The sequence below is a fragment of the Macaca mulatta genome, chromosome 5 (genome assembly GCF_049350105.2).
Source record: "Macaca mulatta isolate MMU2019108-1 chromosome 5, T2T-MMU8v2.0, whole genome shotgun sequence".
NCBI classification, from domain to species: Eukaryota; Metazoa; Chordata; class Mammalia; order Primates; family Cercopithecidae; genus Macaca; species Macaca mulatta.
Genome location: NC_133410.1, coordinates 95,017,226 through 95,043,199, shown reverse-complemented (window position 1 = coordinate 95,043,199; position 25,974 = coordinate 95,017,226). Strand labels below are relative to the sequence as shown.

Here is a 25,974-nt window from a genome sequence, read left to right as displayed (position 1 = left end):
TCTAGAAAGATACCAGTGTATCCATTCCAGTTCAAAAAATAACTTCACATGCTCATATTTTAGAAAATAGACTCCAGACCTTTTTTATTTTATTTTATTTATTGAGATGGAGTCTTACTCTGTCACCCAGGGTGGAGTGCAATGGCAAGATCTCTGCTCACAACAACCTCCGCCTGCCAGGTTCAAGCGATTCTCCTGCCTCAGCCTCCTGAGTAGCTGGGATTACAGGCACACACCACCACGCCCGGCTAATTTTGTATTTTTAGTAGAGACGGGGTTTCTCCATGTTGGTCAGGCTGGTGTCCAAGTCTCGAGCTCAGGTGATCCACCCGCCTCAACCTCCCAAAATTCTGGGATTATAGACATGAGCCACCGCACCCAGCCTAGTGTTAGCTTTCTAACCTGGATCAAATTACTTCTCTGTGCCTCACATCTGTCATTTGTAGAATAAAGATAATGATATTACCTGCCTTATTGAGTTGTAGTAAGGATTAAATAAAGCGATATATGCGAACAGCCTGGAACATTCCCTGGAATTCAGACGTCTAGATACTGACAAGGCTACAGACATTATAATGGATACTGTAGTATTCTGTCTAGATCCCAAAGACTGGTATGTTGGTTGCTGAAGGCACAAAGAGATTCTCATGGGAATTGTTCTACAATGGAGCAGGGAACAGCTTCACCCAAGTTTATCTGTCTCCCTGCTCCCAATCAATGACTAGCTGGCACCAGGAAACAAAGCCCCAGCCCCTCAGTTTGAAGAAATCTTGAGAGGGATCACAGTCTCAGGGGACCCCACTGGATCAGCTAAGACCTCAGTTGCTATGGCATTGCAGGGCAGGTGCTCCTGTCACTTCCTGCTTTCCTCACTTCCTCGCAGAAAAAGTATCTTCACAGAACCTTTCCCATGACAATCTAATGTCATTCTCCATCAGCGTGTGTTTCCTGGAATCCAATCTAAGATTATAGATAGATGTAAATAAAACATTTTATCCCCATTATCCTGGAATTGCAGCTAAGTCCCACCCCCTGCTCCCCAAAAGAGGCTAAAACCCCACATTCTAAGTTGAAAAGACCAATGGAAATTGCGCCTAGCCACTTCTCTGCCAGGTTTACTGAGAGAAAGCATTGCATTTCTGAGAACCCAAATGGCCCTGACTGCTTTGAAGGAGAAACTAGAAATGAGGAAGTGCTACTTGGAGAAAGCAGTTTTCAAAATCAACACTGTTTTTTGAGGGGGAGGACTAGGAATTCTCCCAACTATCGGAACAAGAGTATTGCTGGTAAATTTTGATGTGTGTTAGAACAGTGACCCACTCCTTCTCTAAGTCAAGGACTCATGATGGCCTCTGGAGCTTGGCAAGTCACTGACCTTGCTGGGCACTGAAGCTGATAACCCGTGGAGAAAATGACAAGACAAAGGAGGCAGCAACAGTGGAACAGCCTGCATTTCCCTTACATTGCAGGCCAGGGTACATGAGTTTCCTAGTTGCTGAATAAACACAAAGCAAGCAGCTGGCCTTTGAGCCCTTTTGCTGTATCCCATCCAACAGGACAATCCCAATGCCGGGAGAATACTAGCATGTGAAGTGGATTTCTAATTCCAGAGACCCTGAAAAATCCACACATGCACCTGTGAAAGATTCAGCCTTTAGAGAGGAATGTCTGTAATGATCAGTCAATGATCAGTCAGCAATATCAACTGTGTAGGAAGATCTCTACCTTCTTCCATCCATCTCTAGGTCTCATCATCAGAAAGGAAGGCAGAAAAGTAGGAAAGGAAGTATGTAAGGAGTTTCTCTCCACTTTAGCCACTAGAGTGACAAAGAGGTCTTTGCTGCAACAGGGGAGAAAAGGTCTTATGCAACAGGAAATAGTTCAGCATAGCAGAGTGGGGGCAGTTTCATATGATTGAGATTTCTCCATAAGCCTGGTAAATATATGCACTTCAATAAATATTTGTTTAGCACCATGTGTTATATTATGCTATTCCCAGGTGTTCGGTATACAGTAATAAGCAAGAAAGATGTGGTTTCTAAATATATGAAGGTACATATAGTCCTCCTTTGTCTTATTTTGCCAATTTCTTGTCTGTTTCTTTGTCATTTTATTTTTTTCTCTGAGAAACTTCTCTCCTAAGAAAGCTATTACATCATTATTCCAATAATTACTCTTTATTTTTTAAAACATTTCAAGGAAAACTCAACTAGAACACATTTAGAGAAGCAGAAACCAACTGCAAGTTCTTTCTTCAAGAACCGTTTGTTAAAGATTTGCCAATCTTTCCTTCTCAACCACATTTCCCAAAAGTTTGGACTTTGGCCATAGAAGTTCACTTCAGTCTAAAATTTGGCATGTCTGACAGAGAAGACTTCAAATTTGCCAATTTGGCTGATATCCCTTTGAATAACAAGTAGAGAAATAGGACAAATTTGGAGCGAAAAATCTGTAACTCATGGCATTATTCAGAGAGATAATTCATTTCATAGGATAATGAATCTATAGGAAATCAACCCTAAAACACAGTGGATTTATTTTCAGATAGGGTTTTACAAAAGCCTAAAATATGCATACAAATATAGTTTGTAAGCAAATATAAGTAAGTAATACACAAAGACCTGAGACACTCAATTTTATTGAAAATTCTTGTGTTTTATTATTTTTATATGATTTTGCTTGGTTTCATAGGATATTTCAGTATAAAGCAAAAGCAAAAATAAAACAAAACAAAAATTTCTACATATATATAGATACATATGGAAAAATTATCAAGACATACAGCGCACATATGGATAAACTATATTCGTAACGCACACACAAATGTGTATGTATGCATGTAGTGCTAGAATAATGGCAAAGATCTTGCTAGAGACTTTTGTGAGTTCTGTTGGAAATCATTACGGGCAGATGAGATTAAAATATGTTAAAACATGTAATCTCCTCCTACTCACTGATAAACTCAGAATAGTTAGACTTGAGTTAGCTATCCATAAAGACAGACACTTGTTGGGTTTGTAAGCATCATCTTTATAACAGATTTTCAGAAGTGGCAATTGAAATAATTTTATAGAGAAAGCCAATCTAGAATAAATATGCTTTATGAGGATCTTCTGCCAGGTAGGCCCACAGCCTGCCGAGGGTTCTATACACGTTACCAACCACATTTCTGCAATCCTTGCTGCCTCCTATGCATTCCGACAAATAAAAACACTCTGTTGTAACATCCCAAATTCTCATGTTAAACAATTACACAACTGAAAAACTGAAAAATATTATCTTCTCATTCCCACTTGCAAAGATAAATTAATTGTTATGCTATCCCTGAATAACCCCAATAATGCAAATATTGATGAAAGTAATCTGATACAGATCCCATGTTATCACAGAAGTACAGAAGCGTTTGCCTGGAAACGCCATCCTGATGTCAAAGGCACACCAATAAAGCCCCGGTGACCAGGATGAATGGCACAGACACTGGATTCTCAATGTAGTGCTTTGTGTTTCCAGCTCTGTCTTCAAAGACACATTTGGAACACTTCTCTTCACACTCCATAAGATGATTTAGAATTATAAAACCTAATTTAGCAGCTATTACATACTGTATTAATAATTCAGGAAGCATCTTTTCAAATGATCTAGTTGCATACTATATTTATCTCCATAATTACAGAAGCAAGCTTGAATTTCCTATAATTTTTTTGAAAGGACAACCTTCAGATTCCATATTACACAGTCTTAAACTTCTTTGGCTTTGTTCTTCAAAAGCCATTATGTCATACGCACTGCATGTGAAACGGATGATTTAGAATAGCAATGTTGGAGAAGAGGTTTTATCCACTACTTCCTGGTCTTGAAGACATGGCTCTCTCTAAAACAGTATTGAAAATATCCATCTATATTACTTGAGAAGTTCTTCACCAAAAGATGAAACCTCCTTGCAGCTAGCAGACTGAATGGAAAAGTAGACCTCTAGCATTACTGGAGATAAAGAGTCAACCATCAGTTCAATACCATGCTGATTTAAAAGCCAACATGAGCTATTGTCTGAGAATAAATCGGAAAAGAAATTTCCTCTACTGATACTTCAAAGACTTTGTAACATCTGGAATCTGGTTCTATACAGGGTATTCCACTAAGAAGTAAGAATAAAAGGATTTTAATAAGGCAAATAAGATTCAGGTTTCTTACAATATGTTCTCCCTGGAGGGAAACAAATAACACATTGCATCTGACTAACCTTTCTGCACTTCAGCGGCATTAATTAACATTTAGTCATGGATTCCATCATGAGCCAGATGAACTTAGTGCTACAGCTGTTTTCATCGAGGGGAAAATACGCCTTTCCATTTTAGATTCCCAGCATTTATAAATATGGGAAAAAGACATTTTATTGACTGCTTTGTGGTAGCATTATTGATAAGAACTCCATATTACTTACCCAAATAAATTCACACCAACCCTAGACCGTGATCAAATCAATATCAATATTACATAAACTGGGTCAGCTGGAGCCAATACTATAAAAACCAGATTCCTACCTCCCTTTTTCTTACATTGAGGGACAAGGAAAGGTTGAAGAACTGATCAAAAAGGTAGGTATCACGGCCTTGGAGGAATTGCTGCTGGGTGAGTCAAAGATTTTAGTGAAGATCAGATACACTAAGAGAAATGAATACAGATGACTAGGAAAAACGAACGGATGTTTCAAAAGTTTAACTGCAGGATTTGATGTCTTGGCAGAGCTGTCTTCAGCTTTACCAGCGAAACACGTGGAAGTGGCTGGTTGGGAGCAAAGCTGAGGTACAGAACTGTAATACTTGGTCAGTATTACAAGTATTAAGGAGTAAGAGTTTTTGTTTTGTTTTATTTTGCTTTGCTTTTAGCAAAATCTCCTTTAAGATGCAATTTTGTGAGGAAATATGTCAGTGACTCTGCTGGGCAAAGCATTCAACCTCTAACACCTTGTCAAAATTCATATCACAAGAGCACTATAAAATCAAATTCACTTCAAGAGTCCTGAACAAATACTGTGTCATGACTTGTGGTCAACTATGGAGTCTCATGGACAAAGGAAAATCCAGTAGTTACATGGTCAGAGTATGTGTGTGTGAGTGCATTCATTTGTACTAGTATATAAACCTGCAGTTATTATCTGTGTCAACACTAACCAAACCTCAAATTAAGGTTCTCAGTCATGATTCAAAAAAGAAAGAAACCTGTCTGACCTATCTTCACCTTTACCAACACAGGATGACAATAATTTAATCAGACTAGGAAAATATCTTACCTGGAACTACTTCAAAAAGGAACTTCCCTGGGTTCTCTTCATTGCAGGGATGCTCAAAAACTTTATTTCCAGACAGAAAAATAGCACCCTGTGAACACAAATACTCAACACATCAACATCATCGGATAGCAAACATTATATATCATCATTATAATCAGTGAATATCCAAGGTGTATCCATAACCCAGTAATACAGTAAGATGCATCAGACTCTTATATTTCAAATGATCAAAAATTATGTGCCAGAATAATATTCACTCCAGATTTAACGAACACTTGTTGAGCATCTAATATGTATAAGACTAATATATCTGTTAGCTGCTAGATTCATCTTAAGTACCAATTTATTAAACACATTCTGTGTGCCAGAAATTTTGCCAAGCATTCTACCCACACCATATTATTTAATTGTTAGTATAATCTTACGATGTAGTTATTCTTTTCCCCATTTTATAGCTGTGAAAACAAGGGAGACTTAGACAAAGTTGTGATAAGCCTTCTCTTATCTCTTCACTCTTCTCTTTTCTCTCTCTCTCTCTCTCTTTTTTTTTTTTTTTGTTTGTTTTTTGAAATGGAGTTTTGCTCTTGTCACCCAGGTGGGAGTGTAATGGCGCAATCTCAGCTCACTGCAACCTCCGCCCCCTGGGTTCAAGCAATTCCACTGCCTCAGCCTCCTAAGTAGCTGGGATTACAGGCACCCACCACCACACCCAGCTAAATTTTGTATTTTTAGTAGAGACGGGGTTTCAACATGTTGGCCAGGCTAGTCTTGAACTCCTGACCTCAGGTGATCCACCCGCCTTGGCTTCCCAAAGTGCTGAGATTACAGGCATGAGCCACCACGCCCAGCTATCCTTTCTCTATCTTTACATTTCTCTCTTTAGTGGATCATTTCATTCAGTGCTGAGATATATTTAAAATTCCGTGCCATTTAAAAAAATTGCTTTTGACTTCCTGCTATCATTCTATTTCTTTTTCTTTGCCTATTGTCTATACTGAATCTATTTCCTCACTGTATCCACTGCAGCCTGGTTGATGCACCCAGCATTCCACTTACATGACTCTCACAACCTACATGTTTGATAATGTTCACTTTTCAGTGACTTGACTTTCCGGTAGTGTTCATCACTATTGACCACTTTTTCCCTGAAGCACCTTCTTTCCTCGTTTCTTGGTTTTCTCTAGGTTTTTCCCTAATTTCTCTGTTGTCTGAATCTCTTTTGCTGACTCTAATTGACCTTTAAATATTAGAGTTTTTAAAAAGATTTATCCAATAATTTCTTCTCTTCTGACTCTAGTACTCTCTTTCTCCAGGCTATCTCATCCATGCCTATGACTTCAATAACCAACTGTAAGCCAATGAATATCAGAGTAATATTTCTAACCTAGGACACTTTGAGCTTCAGATACATTCAAAAGCTTATTTGACATTTCCACTTGGGTATTTCAAAGTCATCTCAAACTTAACTTAGTCAAATTAAAATGCAAGTAAATCTGGCTCTCATTATGTATCCCCCAGCTCAGTGACTGACACCCTCTTCTATTCAGTTGCAAAAGCCAGAAATGTATAAATCATTATCTCTACTATGTATCTCTACTACTACCACTCTCTAATTTCAGGCAACTATTATCTCTCGTCTTGAACTTTTCAAATGCCCCTTCACTGAATTCTCCACAATATTCTAACATCTTTCAATCCATTTTTATTTTTCTTATTGCACCTGGAGTGTTTTTAGAAATAAAACTTTGGCCAGGCACGGTGGCTCACGCCTGTAATCCCAGCACTTTGGGAGGCCGAGACCATCCTGGCTAACACGGTGAAACCCCGTCTCTACTAAAAAATACAAAAAATTAGCCTGGCGTAGTGGCTGGCAGGCGCGTGTAGCCCCAGCTACTTTGGAGGCTGAGGCAGGAGAATGGCGTGAAGCCGGGAGGCGGAGCTTGCAGTGAGCCGAGATCTCGCCACTGCCCTCCAGCCTGGGCGACAGAGCGACAGAGCGACAGAGCGAGATTCCGTCTCAGAAAAAAAAAAAACAAAAAAAAAAAAACAAAAAAACACTTTGATGTTGCTACTTTCCTGCTTAAAAATCTTCCACGGCTTTCATTTGCTTTAGGAAAAAGGTCGAGGTGGTCTGGCTCCACCCACATCTCTGAGTTAATGTTTCTGCTCTTAAACTTTTTTGCTTTCTATGGCTTTCTATCATCCAGAAACTACCCTTCTATAAATGGCAGCATGCTCCCATCTACCCTAGGACAACATTCTCTCCCTGGTAATTTTATACTATTTTTAAGATTGCCGGCCGGGCGCGGTGGCTCAAGCCTGTAATCCCAGCACTTTGGGAGGCCGAGACGGGCGGATCACAAGGTCAGGAGATTGAGACCATCCTGGCTAACATGGTGAAACCCCGTCTCTACTAAAAAAATACAAAAAACTAGCCGGGCGAGGTGGTGGGCGTCTGTAGTCCCAGCTACTCGGGAGGCTGAGGCAGGAGAATGGCGTGAACCCGGGAGGTGGAGCTTGCAGTGAGCTGAGATCCAGCCACTGCACTCCAGCTTGGGTGACAGAGCGAGACTCCGTCTCGAAAAAAAAAAAAAAAGATTGCCTACATTTAAAATATACTTGCATGGATTCTTGAATTTTTCCTGGACTGATTTACCATTGTATGTAGTTATGTTATTTGTAAGATGAATTGATTAAAGTCCATCTCCCTCATTAAACTGTAAGGGAAAAATAATATGTGTTTTGCTCCCTAATTTACCACCAATGCTAAGCATTTTACCTGGCATATGGTTAATGTCTAAAAATGTGTATTGTTGAGTGAATGGAAACTGTTAACATAATGAAGCCAGTGTTAAAAACTAAGTGTGCTGAACTCAAAAGCCCATGCTCTTGTCCACTGTATCATATTGTCCATTTTTCCCAGCTCAAAAAATAGTACTGTTTAGCTAAAGTAGTATTTTACTCAATTTTCAACCTACTTGGTTTGGCACAGAAAATTATAGTCCTCAGCCATTTCTCTCTTTCTGGGCTTAGACTGATAAAGCATAGCACTCTCCAACCAAAACCCAAGAAATTGTACGTTAAAGGATCCCTCTCCCTCCATGCCTTACAAGGTGAGGTGTTGGAGGAATTGCCTTTGTTCTTCTCTAGGAAGTACATTTTCCTGCTTTTTTTTTTTTATCATGTCTAGTTTTCTCTGGCCTATAGATCCCATTTCCCATTTTGTTTCCCTATCTTTGACGCAATTTTTAAAAATTGCTAAATACTTTGAAGATACTCATTTAATAAAGACCTTTTATTACATAAATTTAATCTATATGGTTTCTACATAATGTGTAAAAATAATTGTTTCAATTAAGAATTTATTCTACTTACTGAAATGACTTTGCAAAGTAATTCATTTTGTGATTTATCTCAGTTTTAGAACATAGCATGTAATATTCATTTTATCCACATGTGTGTTTGTGTGTGTATGTATAGCTCCTGTTTAATTCTATATCTTCAAGCTCTACTTAAGATCTTGAATTGTACTTGTGCCATATAAGTTGAATTCAAGCAACACTCTGGCATAAATGCTACCTCCATGAAATCTTAAGCTATCACATTTGGTAATTTAAAAACTCCAAGTGATGCTATACTTTGTTGTCTTTTTTTGTACATGTGAAACAGCTACTTCTGGCTGAAATTTTTATTAACATTTTCTTATTTGACATTATATAAATTTTATATTTTGACAAGTTTTTCAAACAAATTATAACATAAAAATAGTAGTTTAAATATCAACAGACAAGGTTTAGGGCAAGATATGCTGTAACTGACAAACATTTACTGTGGTTAATTTACTAAGTCATTCAGTAAATAAAATAAAGTCCTTTAACTGCAATTGTTAACTTGATCACATTGTATAGAGTCCATTCTGTAAAGTCCATAACTAAGGGAAATGTCTTAATTGTGATAGTTATTTTCAAAGCGTTTAGCAATGTTTACAGTGTTGAAAATACAGGTAAACAAACAAAAATGTCTAATTTACCCACTACAGATAAACAATGTTAACACCATATAAATTCTCCCATACTTTTATTTATTTGTGCATGTGTGTATAAACATACAGAGCAATTTTCACAAAACAGTAATCAAAATAAAAAGATATTTATTATCTGCTTCAAAACTTAAAAGTCATGTATTGTTATTATGCCAAATGTAGTCATCTACAGCATTTTAAAAAGCTGAATTCTATAGTACTTGCTTGAGTATACATACTTTTATGTCCTCTACTGCTGTAATATGTTTATAATTTTTGTCTTATAAGGAACATTTTATGTTATAAAGAACACGAAGAACATCCATGAAGCTAAGTCTTTGAGCTTTTCCCTAATGTATTCCTTTAGGGCAAATACCTAAGAGAGAAATTAGCCATTAAAAAGTATGTACTGCTTGTTTGTGTGAGTTGGTCAATTCTTCCATAGCTGCTCTAAATTAACCAAAGAAGCAACGAACTAAGAAACAAGTACAACTCAGGTGCCCAATCTAACTCAAAAAGTAATATGTTGACAGACTACCATGTCTCAGATATTATTTCTTTAAATATCTCAGGTGCTGTGAAGTGTGTGAAAGAAATACAAGTACTCTCAGTACAAGAATAACACAGTACATAATTTTAAAACAAATGAGTGTGACACTATTTAGAAAATCAAGTAAATATAATAAAAGTTTAAGAAGAGAGTGTCATAAGGGCAGGCTGATTAGTTAGGAAACAGTATATAAAGGAAATGGTTTCAAGAGGAAGATAGGGTTTTAAGATTTAGTGGCCAAGGGGTAATCTTTCAAAGTAGAGGAAATAACATCAACCAAAGCAGAAATTAGAACCATATGTGCAGAGTACATTAGAATAAGCAAAAGACCCATGTGGAGGAATAATTAGGAAGTGAAGATTGTTGGTTACATGTGCTGAGGATGTGTTGTAGAAATTCTAAGCCTAGGCAGAGGATGTTACACTTGATATCTGTAGCAGCTGAGAGCCAGGGTAGGTTCTTGAGCAAAGCAGATGGAGATTTAATGATACCACACTCTTAAAAGTTTGTTATCATAAAGCAACTAATTTGACATAAGGGGGTAAGGTCAGGAAAGGTGTTGGCAGTAGAAATGGCATACATTTGCATTACAGATGCATTATTATATATTGTTAAGAAACATGTATAGAAACTAGCCATAGCTTAAGCAGGAAACAAAGAAGGAAGAGTAAAAGATGACTTCAATTTTTCTCTGTATCTAGAAGAATATTTCCCATGTTAGAAATGGGAATTAGGAATATTTAAGCTCCATACAGCCCATGCACTTGAGTCAAAACCATGTGATATTTTAAAATTCTCTCTTAGTAGATATGATGGATATTCTCTGTTTGTTCCCCCAGATATTCTATCCACTCCTCACTCTATTCCATGCTCTAAGAGATTAATCTCCGTAAATTCTATAAACCAAGCTCTCCTGATCTCTGGCTTCAGGTTGCGTTAGAGAGGCTACATCGGGATGTCAGAAGAGCACAAAAGAGACAGGTCAAGATATTTATTCACCTGTTTCCTTCCATGCTAGTTGCAACATGGTCCTACTTGTATTGGGGTAAATCTTAAAGTCACAGGCTTCCCCAAATTCCAGTAGAGCTAAGAGTGGTCAGAGGTTCCTCTCTGTTTTTCACCTCAGGGTGTTTTACCCATCCATTGGTTTTCATTAACCTTTCCAACACTTGGTAAAAAATTTTTTTTTAATCACACGCTCTTCAATTATCCCTTTTGGGACAAAGCTATCAAGGTGCTTTGATATAGCAGGGTGCAAGTGTCTTGAGTTTTCTAAGTAAGGGCATGTCATCGCTGATGTTCAATATGCCTCATGGCAAACTTTGGATGATCAGAGAGAAGAGGCTCAAGTACAACAAGGAAATGTAACCTTTTTGATAAGAATTCAGCACATATGGCAATAATTTCATGACAATAATTAACCAGCACATTCAAAATGGAATTATACATATTTTTATTCCTGATAAGAAATATTCCTTTTATAACGAAACTTTACAACTTTAAAATGAAATATGATAAACAAAATCTTTTATAGTTTGACAGCTAAGAGTTGGCAAAAGCGACATAATTCATAACCATACTAGTAGTTTGCTGTCACCTAAAATTACTATTAAAAAGAAAGCTCATATCTAGTTAATACCAGATCACTAAGCCAAAACCACATAAGTTTGGGGTAAGGCTATATGCTGTTGAAAACAGACACAGGGATCTTATTCTTTGGAATTTGGATTGGAAAAAAACACGCATGTGCAATAGCTCTGTTAGTTTAATAAGCACAATCTTGAGATTTTTTTTCCAGCATAAACAATGACTATGAGCATCACAATGAACTAGAAAAATCTCAGCTTGAAAATATATGTCTATTTTTAATAAGATTAGACAGAGGTTTGAAAGTGAGATCAAGATGAAATAAATATTATTCAACAGGTTTTATTAAAACAATATGTTGGTTCAATTTTTTTCTTTATAGCAAGTAATTTCATTCACTTATTAAATAAATATTAACATTAATTAAACAACATGTAGCAAGTCCCAGGCCCTGTCCCTGGCACAGAGAACATAAAGGCGAGAAAGGCCAATAAAGTCTTTGCACTCCTATATCCAAAAATTACTCAGGGAAGGCAGAAAATTGAAAAAAAGGTATTACATATTAAGGCCCTGTTATGAAAAGAAAACAGGATACTGTACACTTATGAAAAATATTAAATTATAACCATAACTGTTCTGACTATATAATAATTTCCTGATAACAATAAATTTTGTGATTAAGTAAATCTATTCTAGAGTCAAACTACCTAGGTTCAGGTTCCCATAATACCTTTTAGTCACACGACTTCAGGCAAAATATTTCTTGCCCTTCCTCAGGTTCTTCATCCGTAAAATGGGATAAAAATAGATCCTACTTCATGGCATCATTGTTAGCTAATACATGCGAAGTTTGTAGAAAAATGCTTGGTACACAGTATTTATTATTTTAATATTTAAAAATCTAATATACCAGACCTTTAAGCTATTTGGGGCCCATATTTTGCTAATCCCCAAATAATGAAATGATTGTAGTAAAGTTTCAATATATATCTGCTGGTATTATTACCTAGGTGAGTAAACAGAGAGATAAACTAACTAGAAACTTTGAAGTCAGTTTTTACTATCATGTTTGCAAGGCTAGACTGGTTAGTAAAACAAACCTCTAATTAGCAATCTAATAATAAATACTATAGCATTTGATGTTGACAAGGATGATTAGTGATATTTCTTGACTATTACTTTGCTAAACACTTTGCAGGTAATTTATGTCATTGATTCACCAAATTACTCTGTAACATAGGTATTTCTCTTTTTATAAATGAGAAAAATAAAGCTCAGGGAACAACAGGCAGACTCTGGCATGATAAATTCTTAACACATATTTGTGTGAATAAAAAGTAATGGAATAAATGCAAACTGCTTTAAGGATTTACCTTTAGCTGTTAAACCAATTTATGTTCCTCTTTCTAATCAATGACTGCTATTAAAGCAGTTTGGGGAAGTTTTATAAATAGTTCTCAAGTTTCTTCTTAGCCTCTGAAATTAGTTACATAGATTCCTGGGGTACTGCCAAGGGAAGAAAAGAGATGGGAAGACTTGCAAATTGGTAACCATTTTGGAATCTACCCTAGTACTTCTGATGCATAATTTTTTGGCGGGAACACTGACCTAAGCATTGTTATAAATTTCCTTATAGAAAACTATAGCATACTACCAATAAAGGTGTACACACTGTAGAATGTACAATATTCTCAGTTAATAAAAACACAAAAGCAAGGAAAACATATAATATTTCCAAGTCATTATTTAAATTAAAAATGACACACATAATTGTATGAGACTATTTTATAATTAGCAAATAAATAGAAACCAATTATTTATACAGATGTCTCATCTTGCTGTTTTATATTGTAAACTGCAGATCTACACTTGAGAAGCATTATCATTCTGGGCTCATTTAATTTTAAAGCATTTTCATTATATTATTTAATATTACAGGTATTCAGATCCTAGGAGACTAACAGGAGTGCATTAATTTTGATAGAGAAAAATATATGTAGTATTTTGAGTGTTCCTGATATAACTCATTTTAAAACATTTAACCCTTTCTTTTTTAGGCAAGGATCCTTTACCCCATGTAAATCTCCACACTGGACAGAACACAGGAACATGAATTTCTTCTCAGATAGAGTTTTCCTGCATGGCCATTCTTCTTAGGAGCATAGCCATCACCAGTCTAGCTACCCTGGGGTCACTTCTGTTTTTTAACATGTTTTGATTCATTGGAGAATAGAGACATTCTCTGGAACATCCCACTACCTTTCTTGAGGTGCTCTTTGTTATTTTCAAAAAATTTTAATTGAGACAAAAACTAATGCAAATGTTGACACAAAACTACCCGCCAACAATTTCCATTCCAAGTTCCTCCACTTGGAGTGCCTTTTCCCACCCTGAATTGTAATAAGTAACATCTACAGAGGTTTACTGTGTGCCAGAACTATTGTCATCTTACAGAAGGAATGGTAAAGCACCAGTAAGTTGAGGAGCATGCAGCTGATAAAGTCAGAGACACAATTGATCTTGAGGAGTCCAAGCTCCACTTCCTTAACCAGATCATCTGTGAAGGGAGACGTCCTGTGATTTAATGACTCCTTCACTTATTCATTTATTCATCAAACATGGATGTAGGACATTGAAAATGCCAACATGCTTAGAAAAAAATGAAACTGTTAATATAGGTTATTTTTGGATAGTCAGGTTATAGATGATTTTTATTTTGCTAAATTTTTCTATTTAAATTTTGTTTTTAAATAATGAGTACATATTACTTGTGCACTAAGAAAAACATAGAAATATGTTTTTATTAATTCATGAACTTATTTGTTTGAGGTAGGGTCTGACTCTGTCATCCAGGCTGGAGTACAGTGGTGAAATCACAGCCTACTGCAACTTCAGACTCCCAGGCTCAAGCCACTTCCCATCTTAGCCTCCTGAGGAGCTGGGACTCCAGGGACTCCAGGTGCATGCCACCATGCCTGGCTAATTTTTTTATTTTTTGTGGAGATGGGGTTTTGCCATGATGTCCAGGCTGGTCTCGAACTCCTAAGCTCAAACGATCTGCCCATCTCAGACTCTTCAAGTGCTGGGATTACAGGTGCAAGCCACCATGCCCAGCCTAGAAATATATTTTAAAAGCAAATAAAAATGACAGGAGATGGCAGGGTTGCACAAGGGCATTTGGGAACCTTAAACCTAGGTTTCTGCCTTGCAGTAAGGACTGTGGAAGGCAGTCCTAGAAATTGTGTAAATATATATCACTTACTGAATAATGGCCACCCAAAGATGTCAGGTCCTAATCCCTGAAACCTGGAAATGTTACTTTATTAGAAAAGAGGGCCTTTGCACATGTGATTAAAGAGCATGACAGAGAGATTATCCAGGATTGTCTGGGTGGGCCCTAAATCTAGTAGAAAGTGTCCCTATAAGAGAAACAGGGAGATTTGGTTCACACACAGAGGAGAGGCTACATGAACATGGAGGCAGAGATGGGTATGACACAGCCACAATCCAAGGATTGCTGACAGTCACCAGAAGCTGGAAATGAAAAGGAACAGATTTCCCCCCAAACCCTCAGAAGACAGTCCATAAATATCTTTTGTTTTAATCCACCAAATTTGTGACAATCTGTTACAACAGCCAAGGGAAACTAATACAAAAGAGGTGGCAACAACACTTCCAATGACCTAGAAAGGAGCCTGTAAACAGCTGGGGTTTTTAAATGAGTCTACCCTAAATCCTTAAATACTGGCAAATAGTCCTAACTTTTAATTAACCAATCAGTTTTGGGGAGAATTCAGAGTGTGCAAGGCATTCAGAGAGGTGGTAACCAAAGAAAATCCTTTCTCACGCCACCCTCTCCTCTGTTTAATAGGAGGAAACTGTTAAACCAATGGCACGTTAATGTCCTTGGAATCCCAAGGCAGAATATCTGTGGTAAGAAACTGAATTCAGTTACTAAATGTCATTTTACAACTCTTATTATTTCTCAACTAGGAAAAGAAATATGAACTGTTCAGTGGGTGGTAAATGACACATGTCTGAAGCAAAGTCTACGGCAATAGACAAAAAGAAAAAGAATAGGTAGGGTTTCGAAGTTTGTGTCTCATTACGAAACAGAAATGTGAAGAGCGAAAACTAGTCATAGCTGTACCATATTTACTATGGGAAACTCTAGGACTCTAAAGAGAAGGCCCAATACGCCATTATCTGTGGACCAGAAAATTGATGATAAAATAGCCTCATTTGAGATCTTGTTTTAATTAACTAATAAACCATCTGTGTGTTTAAAAAATGAAGTGGAAAGGACTTAGGATTAGCTTTGGAAGAAACTATGCAATCTTTAAGTCTGGAGTACCAGAATAACCTGATATGCTGCGTACAATGACCTTGCTAATTTTTTAACCACCAAGTAAAATTGTTTTATAGCCAGGTTAATAACTTTCCACATATTTGAATCTTAAATTTAGAAAGTTTCATAGGGAGAACAGTGTCTCAGCAGGAAGAAAGCAATTTAGAACTTAATCACACAGATGCTTTTGACATTCTGAATTTGATTTTTAAAAAATCAATTTGATGTAAACTTTTAATACAGTTTTCATTTTTAAACCAAGATAATATTTTATCTATTCATAGATTAAAATAAAAAATAAAAGTAATATGCAGAGAAAAAATGTATTTCACAAAAACGTTAATACTTTTTCTATATGGTTGATTTTTTTTTTTTTTAAGTTTTAAGTTCAGGGGTACATGTCTGGGTTTGTCATGGGGGTTTGTTATATAGATTATTTTGTCACCCAGGTACTAAGCCTAGTACCCAATAGTTATTTTTCCCACTCCTCTCCCTCCTTCCACCCTCTACCCTCCAATAGGCCTCAGTGTCTGTTGTTCCCCTCTATGTGTCCATGTGTTCTCATCATTTAGCTCCCACTTATAAGTGAGAACATCTGATATTTGGTTTTCTGTTCCTGCATTAGTTTTCTAAGGATAATGATCTCCAGCTCCATCCATGTACTGCTAAAGGACATGATCTTGTTCTTCTTTTATAGCTGCATAGCATTCCATGGTATATGTGTACCACATGTTCTTTATTTAATCTACATGAGTATTTAGGTCTTTGCTATTGTGAATAGTGTTTCAATGAACATACACGTATATTGTCTTTATGACAGAATGATTAATCTTCCTTTGGGTACATACACAGTAATGGGATTGCTGGGTCAAATGGTAGTTCTGTCCCACCAAGAGCGTATAAGCATTCCTTTTTCTCAGCAACCTCGTCAGCAACTGTTATTTTTTGATGTTTTAATAAGAGCAATTCTGACTGGTATGAGACGGTGTCCCACTGTGATTTTGATTTGCATTTCTCTAATGATCAGTGATGTTGAACTCTTTTTTCATATGCTTTTTTGCTGCATGTGTGTCTTCCTTTGAAAAGTGGTCATGCCCTTTGTCCACATTCGAATGGGGCTTGTTTTTTGTTGTAAATTTTTTGAAGTTCCTTATAGATGCTAGATGTTGGACCTTTGTCAGATGCATAGTTTGCAAATTTTTCTCCCATTCTGTAAGTCTTCTCTTTACTCTGTTGATAGTTTCTTTTGCTGTGCAGAAACTGTTTAGTTTAATTAGATCCCATTTGTCAATTTTTGCTTTTGTTGGTTTTGGTGTCTTTGTCATGAAACATTTGCCTGTTCTTATGTCCAGAATGATATTGCCTAGGTTGTCTTCCAGGGTTTTTACAGTTTGGGGTTTTACATTTGATCCATTTTGAGTTGATTTTTGTATATGTTATAAGGAAAGGGTCCAGTTTCAATCTCCTGCATATGGCTAGCCAGTTATCCCACTACCATTTATTGAATGAGTCCTTTCCCCACTGCCTGTTTTTGTCAGCTTTGTTGAAAATCAGATGGTTGTACGTGTGCAACCTTATTTCTGGGTTCTATTCTGTCCCATTGGTCTATGTGTCTGTTTTTGTACCAGTACTGTGCTATTTTGGTAGTATAATTTGAAGTTGGATAGTGTGACGCCTCCAGCTTTGTTCTTTTTGCTTAGGACTGCCTTGGCTATTTGGGCTGTTTTTTTTTAGTTCCATATAAATGTTTAAATATTTTTTTCTAGTTCAGAGAAGAACGCCATTGGTAACTTGATAGAAAAAGCTTTGAATCTATAAATTGATTTGGGAAGTATGGCCATTTTAATGATATTAGTTCTTCCTATCAATGAGCATGGAATGTTTTTCCATTTGTTTGTATCATCTCTGATTTTTCTGAGCAGTGGTTTGTAGTTCTCCTTGTAGAGATCTTTCACTTCCCTGGCTAGCTGTATTCCTAGGTACTTTATTCTTTTAGGGGCAATTGTGAAAGGGACTGTGTTCCTGATTTGGTTTGTGGCTTGATTGTTGGTATACAGGAATTGTAGTGATTTTTGTACATTTTGTATCCTGAAACTTTGCTGAAGTTGTATATCAGGTGAAGGAGATTTCTTTATTTGTGTGCTGACAAGGGGTCATTAATAAAATGTTAAACTGAAGTGATAATAGTAAATGTTCTTAACTTAGCCCTAGTATTAAAATGGATGCTTTTAATATGTCATCACTGGTTACAATGATGACTGGAAGTTTTTTTTACAAGATACTGTGCTCTTTAACATTTTCAAGGGGTTCCTCTCTATTCCTAATTTACTAAGAATTGTTTTGTTTTCATTTTAATATCAGGAATGGGTGTTACATTTTATTATTATTATTTTTATCTGTGGAGATAATAATATGATATTGTATCTTGTAACCTGTTATAATATTCATAATTATTAAATTTTAAGTGAAGCAGAGGAGATACTATATGCATATAACCATTTCATTTCTCTCCTGGGCAACCAGCAAAATTTTACTTCCCAGGCACCTTTGCATTAGGTGAGATCATGTGACTGACTTCTGACAACTACTAAGAAAGGTAGAAGGATAGTGCTAATGGTATGTAGCCCTAAAATGCCATGCTTTATAAAGACCTCAAGAATAGACCTACATTATATGTATTTATCTATCCTCAATAGTTTAAAGGGTACTGGGAATATAGAAGGCACAGAAAAAAGTTTACTGAATGGCTGATTAAATGAAGCCACCTAATTTTTTGGAGAGTTTCAGTATGTGTAAAATAGGGATAATTTTAACAATGCATACTTAAACGAACATAGAGGATAACTTGGAGATTAAATAAGGCATGTGAAATTTGTAAACTGTAAGACTCAAGAGAAAATATAGTTTTATTTTGTTCTTTTATTCTCCCAGGAGAATCTGTCAAATGATAATAGATATGAAGGTAAAATTGCTTTCTTAGGTGATTTGAGCTCTGTTTTATCAGAAGAATTTAAATATGATCTAAAAAACCCCTTGGTGGGGTTGTCAGGAAGGGGATGCCAACAGAATGCGCCCTCTGACTTGACATCAGCTGTCCTTTCCAACTGAATTGCACAGTGATGGAATAGAGCAGGAAGGTGAGTAAGATATGCATTCATCAGGGTTATTTTTTAGTAGGGGAAGACAGTAAAGTGGATAAGAGGATAGGCTTGAGATTCTGACAAATTCATTTTAAATTCCAACTTCCATGTCCTAAATATATGACTTTGGGAAAATTGTTATAAATATCTGTACCTCTGTTTTCTCATTAGTAAATGGACCTTTAAAAAAAAACAGTCTAACACAGAGGGCTGTTTTGAGGTTTAAATAAAGTAATAGATGTGAAGTGCATAGCATAGTGCTGATACGTGGTTAGGGATTAGTAAATAACAGCCATTATATTAACATCATTTTTCTTTTAAGTCGTGTTTGGTAACTAATTTGGTAATTACTAGAACAGAGTTTTCATACTCCATAAACATCTATTATTATTATTTATATTTATGGTCTAATATTACCATACATATTGAAAAGTGATCACAAATATACATATATTACTCACAGTAATATATGCTGAAGAATAAACAAGGCCTGAACAAGAAAGTATTTGATGTGTCTGTGAGTTTTCAGGTTCATTTTGCAGGGAGATTTTCTTTGGCAAATTAGGAAATGAAGACCAGCAATCCTCTGACCTAGAACTAGTCCAAGTTCTGAACAGCAATTTCCTCAGCTCTCTCAGATCATTATGCCACCTACCAATGACAGGCAGGTGGAGATTGGAAAATAAGAAGCCTATTATTTCCTTTCTTTTCTAAAAAAGAAATATACAATTAACAAGTAATTTATGACCTAAACCAGCTGCTTTGTGAATACTCAGAACTCAAGATGCAATAGTCATGCTGGTCTCCTTTTCATTCCAGGTTGAGGTAATCAACTTTCATTCTTGTGCCAGAGACATCAGTGACCTAATTTTTGCCTAGGACAATAAACGGTCCAACGTTAATAATGTTCATTAGTGGTCCATTCCTTTTTCAAGAAAATAGCACATATTGGGTCCTGCACATATGTCCAAAGGGCAGAAACTCTTTTCAACTATTTCTATTTCTAACAAAAAATAAAAAAAAATCTATAAGGGATCCCTACTTGTTATTACCTATGTGTTTATCCAGAAGTTTCTGAGGATCTAAAGTCTGAATTTAAAATCAGCTTGTATTTTATGATTATTATAACCACCAAGGTATCAATGGTGCATATTATTGGAAATATTTTGCTAGATGTGGTGAAAATAAAAGTTAATGGTTCTTATCTCCATCAAAACAAAATACTAATTCAAGAAGCACAAGGAAGAGTTCAAACATTTCTCTGGTGAGGGGGAAAAAAAGCACAAACAGATCATCTATATTTCAGCATTCTCTTTACCCACAAAATCTGGTAAAAATATTTCCTTGTATGGGTGTATAGCAGTGATATTAGCAAAGAAATCTGAATTTAAAATACTATAAAGGCTGGGTATGGTGGCTGATACCTGTAATCCTATCAATCAGTTTGGGAGGGCAAGGTGGGAGGATTTTTTGGCCCCAGGAGGTAACAGCAAGGGCAATATAGCAAGACTCTGTCTCTACGAAAAATTTTTTAAAATTAACCAGGCTTGGTAATATGCTCCTATAGCTCTAGTTACTCAGGAGGCTGAGGCAGGAGGATAACTTTAACACAGGAGTTCAAGGCTACAGTGAGCTATGATCACACCACTGCACTTTAGCTGGGTGACAGAGCAAGACCCTGTCTCAAAACAACAGCAAAAACCCCTATAAATAAAATAAGGTGTTCATTTAATATATCTCAAAAATACATCTTTTTGGCTGGGTGCAGTGGCTCACGCCTGTAATCCCAGCACTTTGGGAGGCCGAGGCGGGTGGATCACGAGGTCAGGAGTGTGAGACCAGTCTGACCAGCATGGTGAAATCCCAACTCTGCTAAAAATACAAAAATTAGACAGGCGTGGTGGTCGCTGCGTATAACCCCAGTTACTCAGGAGGCTGAGGCAGGAGAACCGCTTGAACCCAGGAGGCGGAGCTTGTAGTGAGTTGAGATCACACCACTGCACTCCAGTCTGGATGACAGAGTGAGACTCCGTCTCAAAACAAAAACAAAAACAAAAAGAACATCTTTTTGAAAAGCATGTGTTTCAGGGAAGTGTGTTTTGTGTCTAGTGGAAATCTGTTTCACTAGATTTTTAAACTATATTAATGATGGTTAGTTATAGAAAAATGTTGATATAAAAGTGGACTCTATATTAAAATTTCTTATTCAACAGATGAGTTTTAGTAAGCAAGTTGAAATTTTATGTTATCAGTTCTTCTTAACTAGTAGTTTTCACAGTATATTAAGCATTTTTATTTAATAATCAAGCAAAATATATTTTTATTAAATTACTTTAAAATATGGCATATCCAGTGATCGAATGGATGTAGTATTTAACAGATTGGAAGTCCATCCAAAAAAAAAAGAATTTCAAAAAGAGTTTCTCTAACAATTTTACATCTACACATCACATAAAGTAGTTTAGTTACTCAGTTCATCCTCCTACCAATGCCTGAATTCTGTCTTCAACCAGCTGGAGGAAGATCTCTTCATAGTGGTCACCTCGATCTTTTTGAAGTTCTACTTTATATCCAGCTGAAATCTGGCTCTTGTGAATATCTGTGCCCTCTCCCCTGCAACCATTGGCTGAGAATATCCTCTCGTTCTTGACATCTTTAAAGACACCTGCCATGCCTACATTGTCTTCCTTTCCCCTCTTGATATTTTATTCATCTGTTAAGAAAAATTAACCTCCAGACCCCTCATGACCCAGATATTCCATCTAAATCCATGCTTATTTGTCACTGTAACTGTTACAGCATGGTGCTCTGAAACAGTGCCCAACATGAGAAGCCACAGAAGAGAGAATAAAAACATGAATTCTGGAGTCAAACTGTCTTTTTTCACATAGAAACTTTCTTCCTTGTTAGGTAAAACTTTGAGCAAGTTCCTGACCCTCTCTGTGCCTCATTCTCTTCATCTATAAAATATAAATAATACTAGCAATTAACTCATGACCGTTGATAGCTGAACACGATGCCTGCATGTGGTGAGCACACGAAAAAATGCTCATTTCTAAAAATGTTGGACTATAACCTTCCCTATCTACACAATGGAATTCAATCAAAAGGTTCTGAAATTTTGCTCACTCTACAGGTGTTCTGATGACATTGTTGTTGCTCACAGTCAGTGTCTAGTCACTTTCCACAGGAATATTTACACACATGCAAGTGATACTATATTCATTCAAGTAATTATTGAACTTAAATATGTATCTGTCTTATTTTTATATGTATATTTGTACATCTTGTTTAAATTTTCTTGTTGGTTTGAGTCAAAAAATTAAATTTTAAAGTTTAGTATCTGTCATTTGTGTAAATTTTAATACTTTACAAAGAATTTTTAAATATATCTTAAACTTAGTAAAAATCTCATATTTCATTAATTTTTAATTTGTATTTTCTCATTTTATATTTTTAAATTTGGGATACATCTTATAGACAATAGTAGATCATAATTCAAATTATAGTGTGTTATTATTCTTAGTAACACCTAAAATGATGGTATGTCTTACATTTGATTTGGTCTGACATTAACTGAACTATGGTTTAAATGTGAAGAATAGGTATATTAATCACAAAAAGCAACAAAATCTAAAGGAAACTCTTATCTTTTCTACTTTCCTAAGTGATTCCATTCTACTTAGATTTATCCACTCCAAACTTTTAAAACTTATTGACCCTTGGTCAATCAAAGTACCTTATGATGTTTTCTCACTTTTCATTAAAAAAAAAATTCTATCTGGTTGCTAATACATTCAAAAATCTTTAATAAGCCCTACTATCTGCTGATAAGTTATTGAGGATATAGTACTTAAAAACAAAGAACAAAATATAAGTTAACAAAAACAAAATGTAGATCTTGTCCTCGGGGTTTCCTTTGTAATGAACAAAGAGAAATATATGCCATATGATGCCACATATTACTTAAAGTTGTTCAAAATATTTTTAAATAAATGAAGACCAAGAACTGGGTGTCATAGTTTTTAATCCCTCTACAGGTCACAGCACATTGGCTTATATACTGTAAATGGACAATACATTCAGTACTTCGTGAAGGTCCTTTGGCAAAAGCTACATTTAGATACTGCCCAACTTCTCCTATCACTACCATATTTTCTTTTATTTTTCGATGGCCTCCATTCCAAAACCATCTTATAAAATAATTTTCTCATCATGGTCAATAAATTTTAACTCATAAATAAGGGGTTTGAAGCTAACACTTCAACACATTCTCCTAAGCATTTTTAGAAACCTGAAGTTGAAGAAGAAATGGTTTCTTTGACTAAAAGGCTGGAAGCTACAACGGTAGAAAGAAGATATACTGAAGTGCAGCATTAAAAACGTGTATGCAAATGTCCATAGTGGATCTACTAATAAATCTGACAAATGGGGTACAACCTAAATATTTTTCGGCAGGTGACTGGACAAAAAAACTGTGATATATCCATACAATTGAATTGACTACTACTCTGTATTGAAAAGTAACTACTGGTAATGCACAACAGCATGAAAGAATTTCAGGTGCATTATGTTCAATGAAAGATGACAGGCTCAAAGGTTACATGTTATAGATTACATAATATAAACGTTCTGGCAAAGATAAAACTGCAGGGACAGAAAATATACCAGTCATTACCAGGGGCTGAGGGTGGGGGAGGGGTTGACTATGAAGGGGCATAGGGGATTTTTTTGGGGGGTAGCAAAACAGTTCTATAGCATGATTGTGGTAGTGATTACATAACTGTATGTAAATTATACCTCAATAAACCTGACTTTTAAAATGCAGTGTTGTTGATGCTCTGGGGTGTCGGAAAGTGCCTTAGTCTGTTTGGGTTGCTATAACAACATACCACAGACTGAATGACTTGTAAAAAAGATAAATGTCTTTCTCACAGTTCTGGAGGTTGAGAAGTCCAATATCAAGGTGCCAGCAGATTTGGTGCCTAGTCAGGGTCAGCTTTCTAGATGGCAGTCTTTTTGCTGTTACCTCACATGGGAGAAAGGGCAAGGATCTCTCTGGGGGCTCTTTTATAAGGACACAAATCTCATTCTTGAGGGCACTACCCTCATGATGTCATCAACTCCCCCAAGTTCCCACCTTCTCATATCATTATCTTGGGGGTATTTCGATGTGTGAATGTAGTAGGGGACGCTAACTACAAACATTCAGAACATACAAGAGGGTTGCCCACTGCTGCCAGCCAAGTCAACGCAAAACAGTACTTCATCCTTACTGGGTGTCTAGGACCATCTGTCATCTCATCTCACCTACCCTGAACATCTACCACACTCAATGCAGAGAAAACAGTAGTGTCTCTCACATGACACGTACTAAAAATATGTGTAGAATGAGAAGTTTAATAAATGAATAAAACCATGTGAATGAATTTCTTATATGTCTATGGTCTTGGTGACCAGGCAACTTTTAATTATTCTATTTCCACTGACTTAAAGGATAAAATTTACTTCTTTCATAGTCTCACTTTTATCAACAATGACCCACTTGTTTCAGTCATAATCTTGGTAGGATCCTTAGTTTCTTTTATATTCATTTTTCCCCTTCACCCTCCCAATAAGTGGGCTTCTCTTCTCTATTCTTTCCCCTAAGTAAATTCTCCTTTCACATGCTTCTCGGTGGTGGTCTCACTTCTGACCTCCACCTCTGCCCACCTCTGTCCATCATAGCTGGCCACAAAGAGCCTTCCCTGTCACTGTTCTGAGTATATTTTGTATTTCTCAGACCTCTTCATGGGTCACTTATAACAAGTTAAAATTTCTGTTTATGCTTACTTGCAGGTTGTTAATGAAGCTGGGGGACTGTAGATACTAGAGCTTCAATATACACATACAACAACCAAAGTCATGTAAAACTAAGCATCATCTACATTTTCACAATAATGAAAGCTGAAGTGAAATATTCAAAACTGAGTACAAATGATGCTGTAAATTAAATATGCATTTAAATCTTGACAATCTAGTCATATATTCTGCAGACAACCTCATCACAGGACATCAAAACTCACAAACCCCAGGGTGAACAAATGCGAAACAGAAGACAACATTTATATTTTTGTTTCTTGTATTTCATTGAATAACTTATTGACAATTTGTGTAAAAAAGTTTATCAAATTGGAGACTAATTTTTTATTGTTTCAAGTGTGTATTTTATAATACTTTAGAGACTACAAAATATGAATATATGTTAATGTATATGAAAAGATTTCAAAAATACATTTAAGAAATAAATTTTATAAAATAGCTGTCAAAAATGTTAATTATTAATTAAATTGATATGTTTGCTATGCTGCTAATAACCTAAAACAATCATTTCAAGGTATGCATTATTCTAATTTTAAGAACGTTGCATCTGTATAAATACAATGTACATCTGTTTCTCTAGGCAGAAGAAGAAAAGTAGATATTTTTTGAAAACTTGTTTCACTTCTCTGTTTTGTTCTGCCTTTTCACCAAAACATAATAGAATGTACTTCCCCTTTTAAGTTACTTCTCTTCCTTTGTCTATATATTTACATATGCTAGAGTCATAAAGAGAGAAGCTTTATTACATGTGTCGGTGTATATATTATATACATACATCTTATAACTAGAGAGAAAGGAAAAAGAGAGACACACATTCACAGGCTGACTGGAATGCAGGGGAGATGAAACAACCTTTCAGAAGAAAAATATGTACCATGGGTTGATGGACTTTTGGACAGTCTTCCTTAGACTCAGGAACTGAGTCCAAATCTCTGGTTATTTTGTTCTCTCAAACAAGACATGAAGGAAGTATGATCTGACCACATTGCAGATGGTTTGGATAATCAGCATTCAAAAAAGAATTTTTATTAAATCCATTTACCATATGTTTCCATTAAGCTGGAGCCTCTATTGTATTATACAAACACACATAGTACACACATATCTATATATGAATCTTCATGTCACTAACTCTATACTTTGTGCTAATGTAAGAGCTTACTGTGTTCCTGAACA

General features: G+C 36.0%; 1 protein-coding gene across 5 annotated transcripts in view; it reads right to left on the bottom strand.

Annotated features, from left to right (window-relative positions):
* The window catches only part of ARHGAP24 (Rho GTPase activating protein 24), a 528,054-nt gene that overhangs the window by 279,351 nt on the left and 222,729 nt on the right, over positions 1-25,974 (bottom strand). For all 5 annotated transcript variants that reach the window (XM_002804123.4, XM_028848595.2, XM_078001956.1 and 2 more), the window contains exon 3: positions 5,291-5,378. In XM_002804123.4, the coding sequence (XP_002804169.1) occupies positions 5,291-5,378 (88 nt within the window). The remainder of the gene's footprint in view (positions 1-5,290; positions 5,379-25,974) is intronic.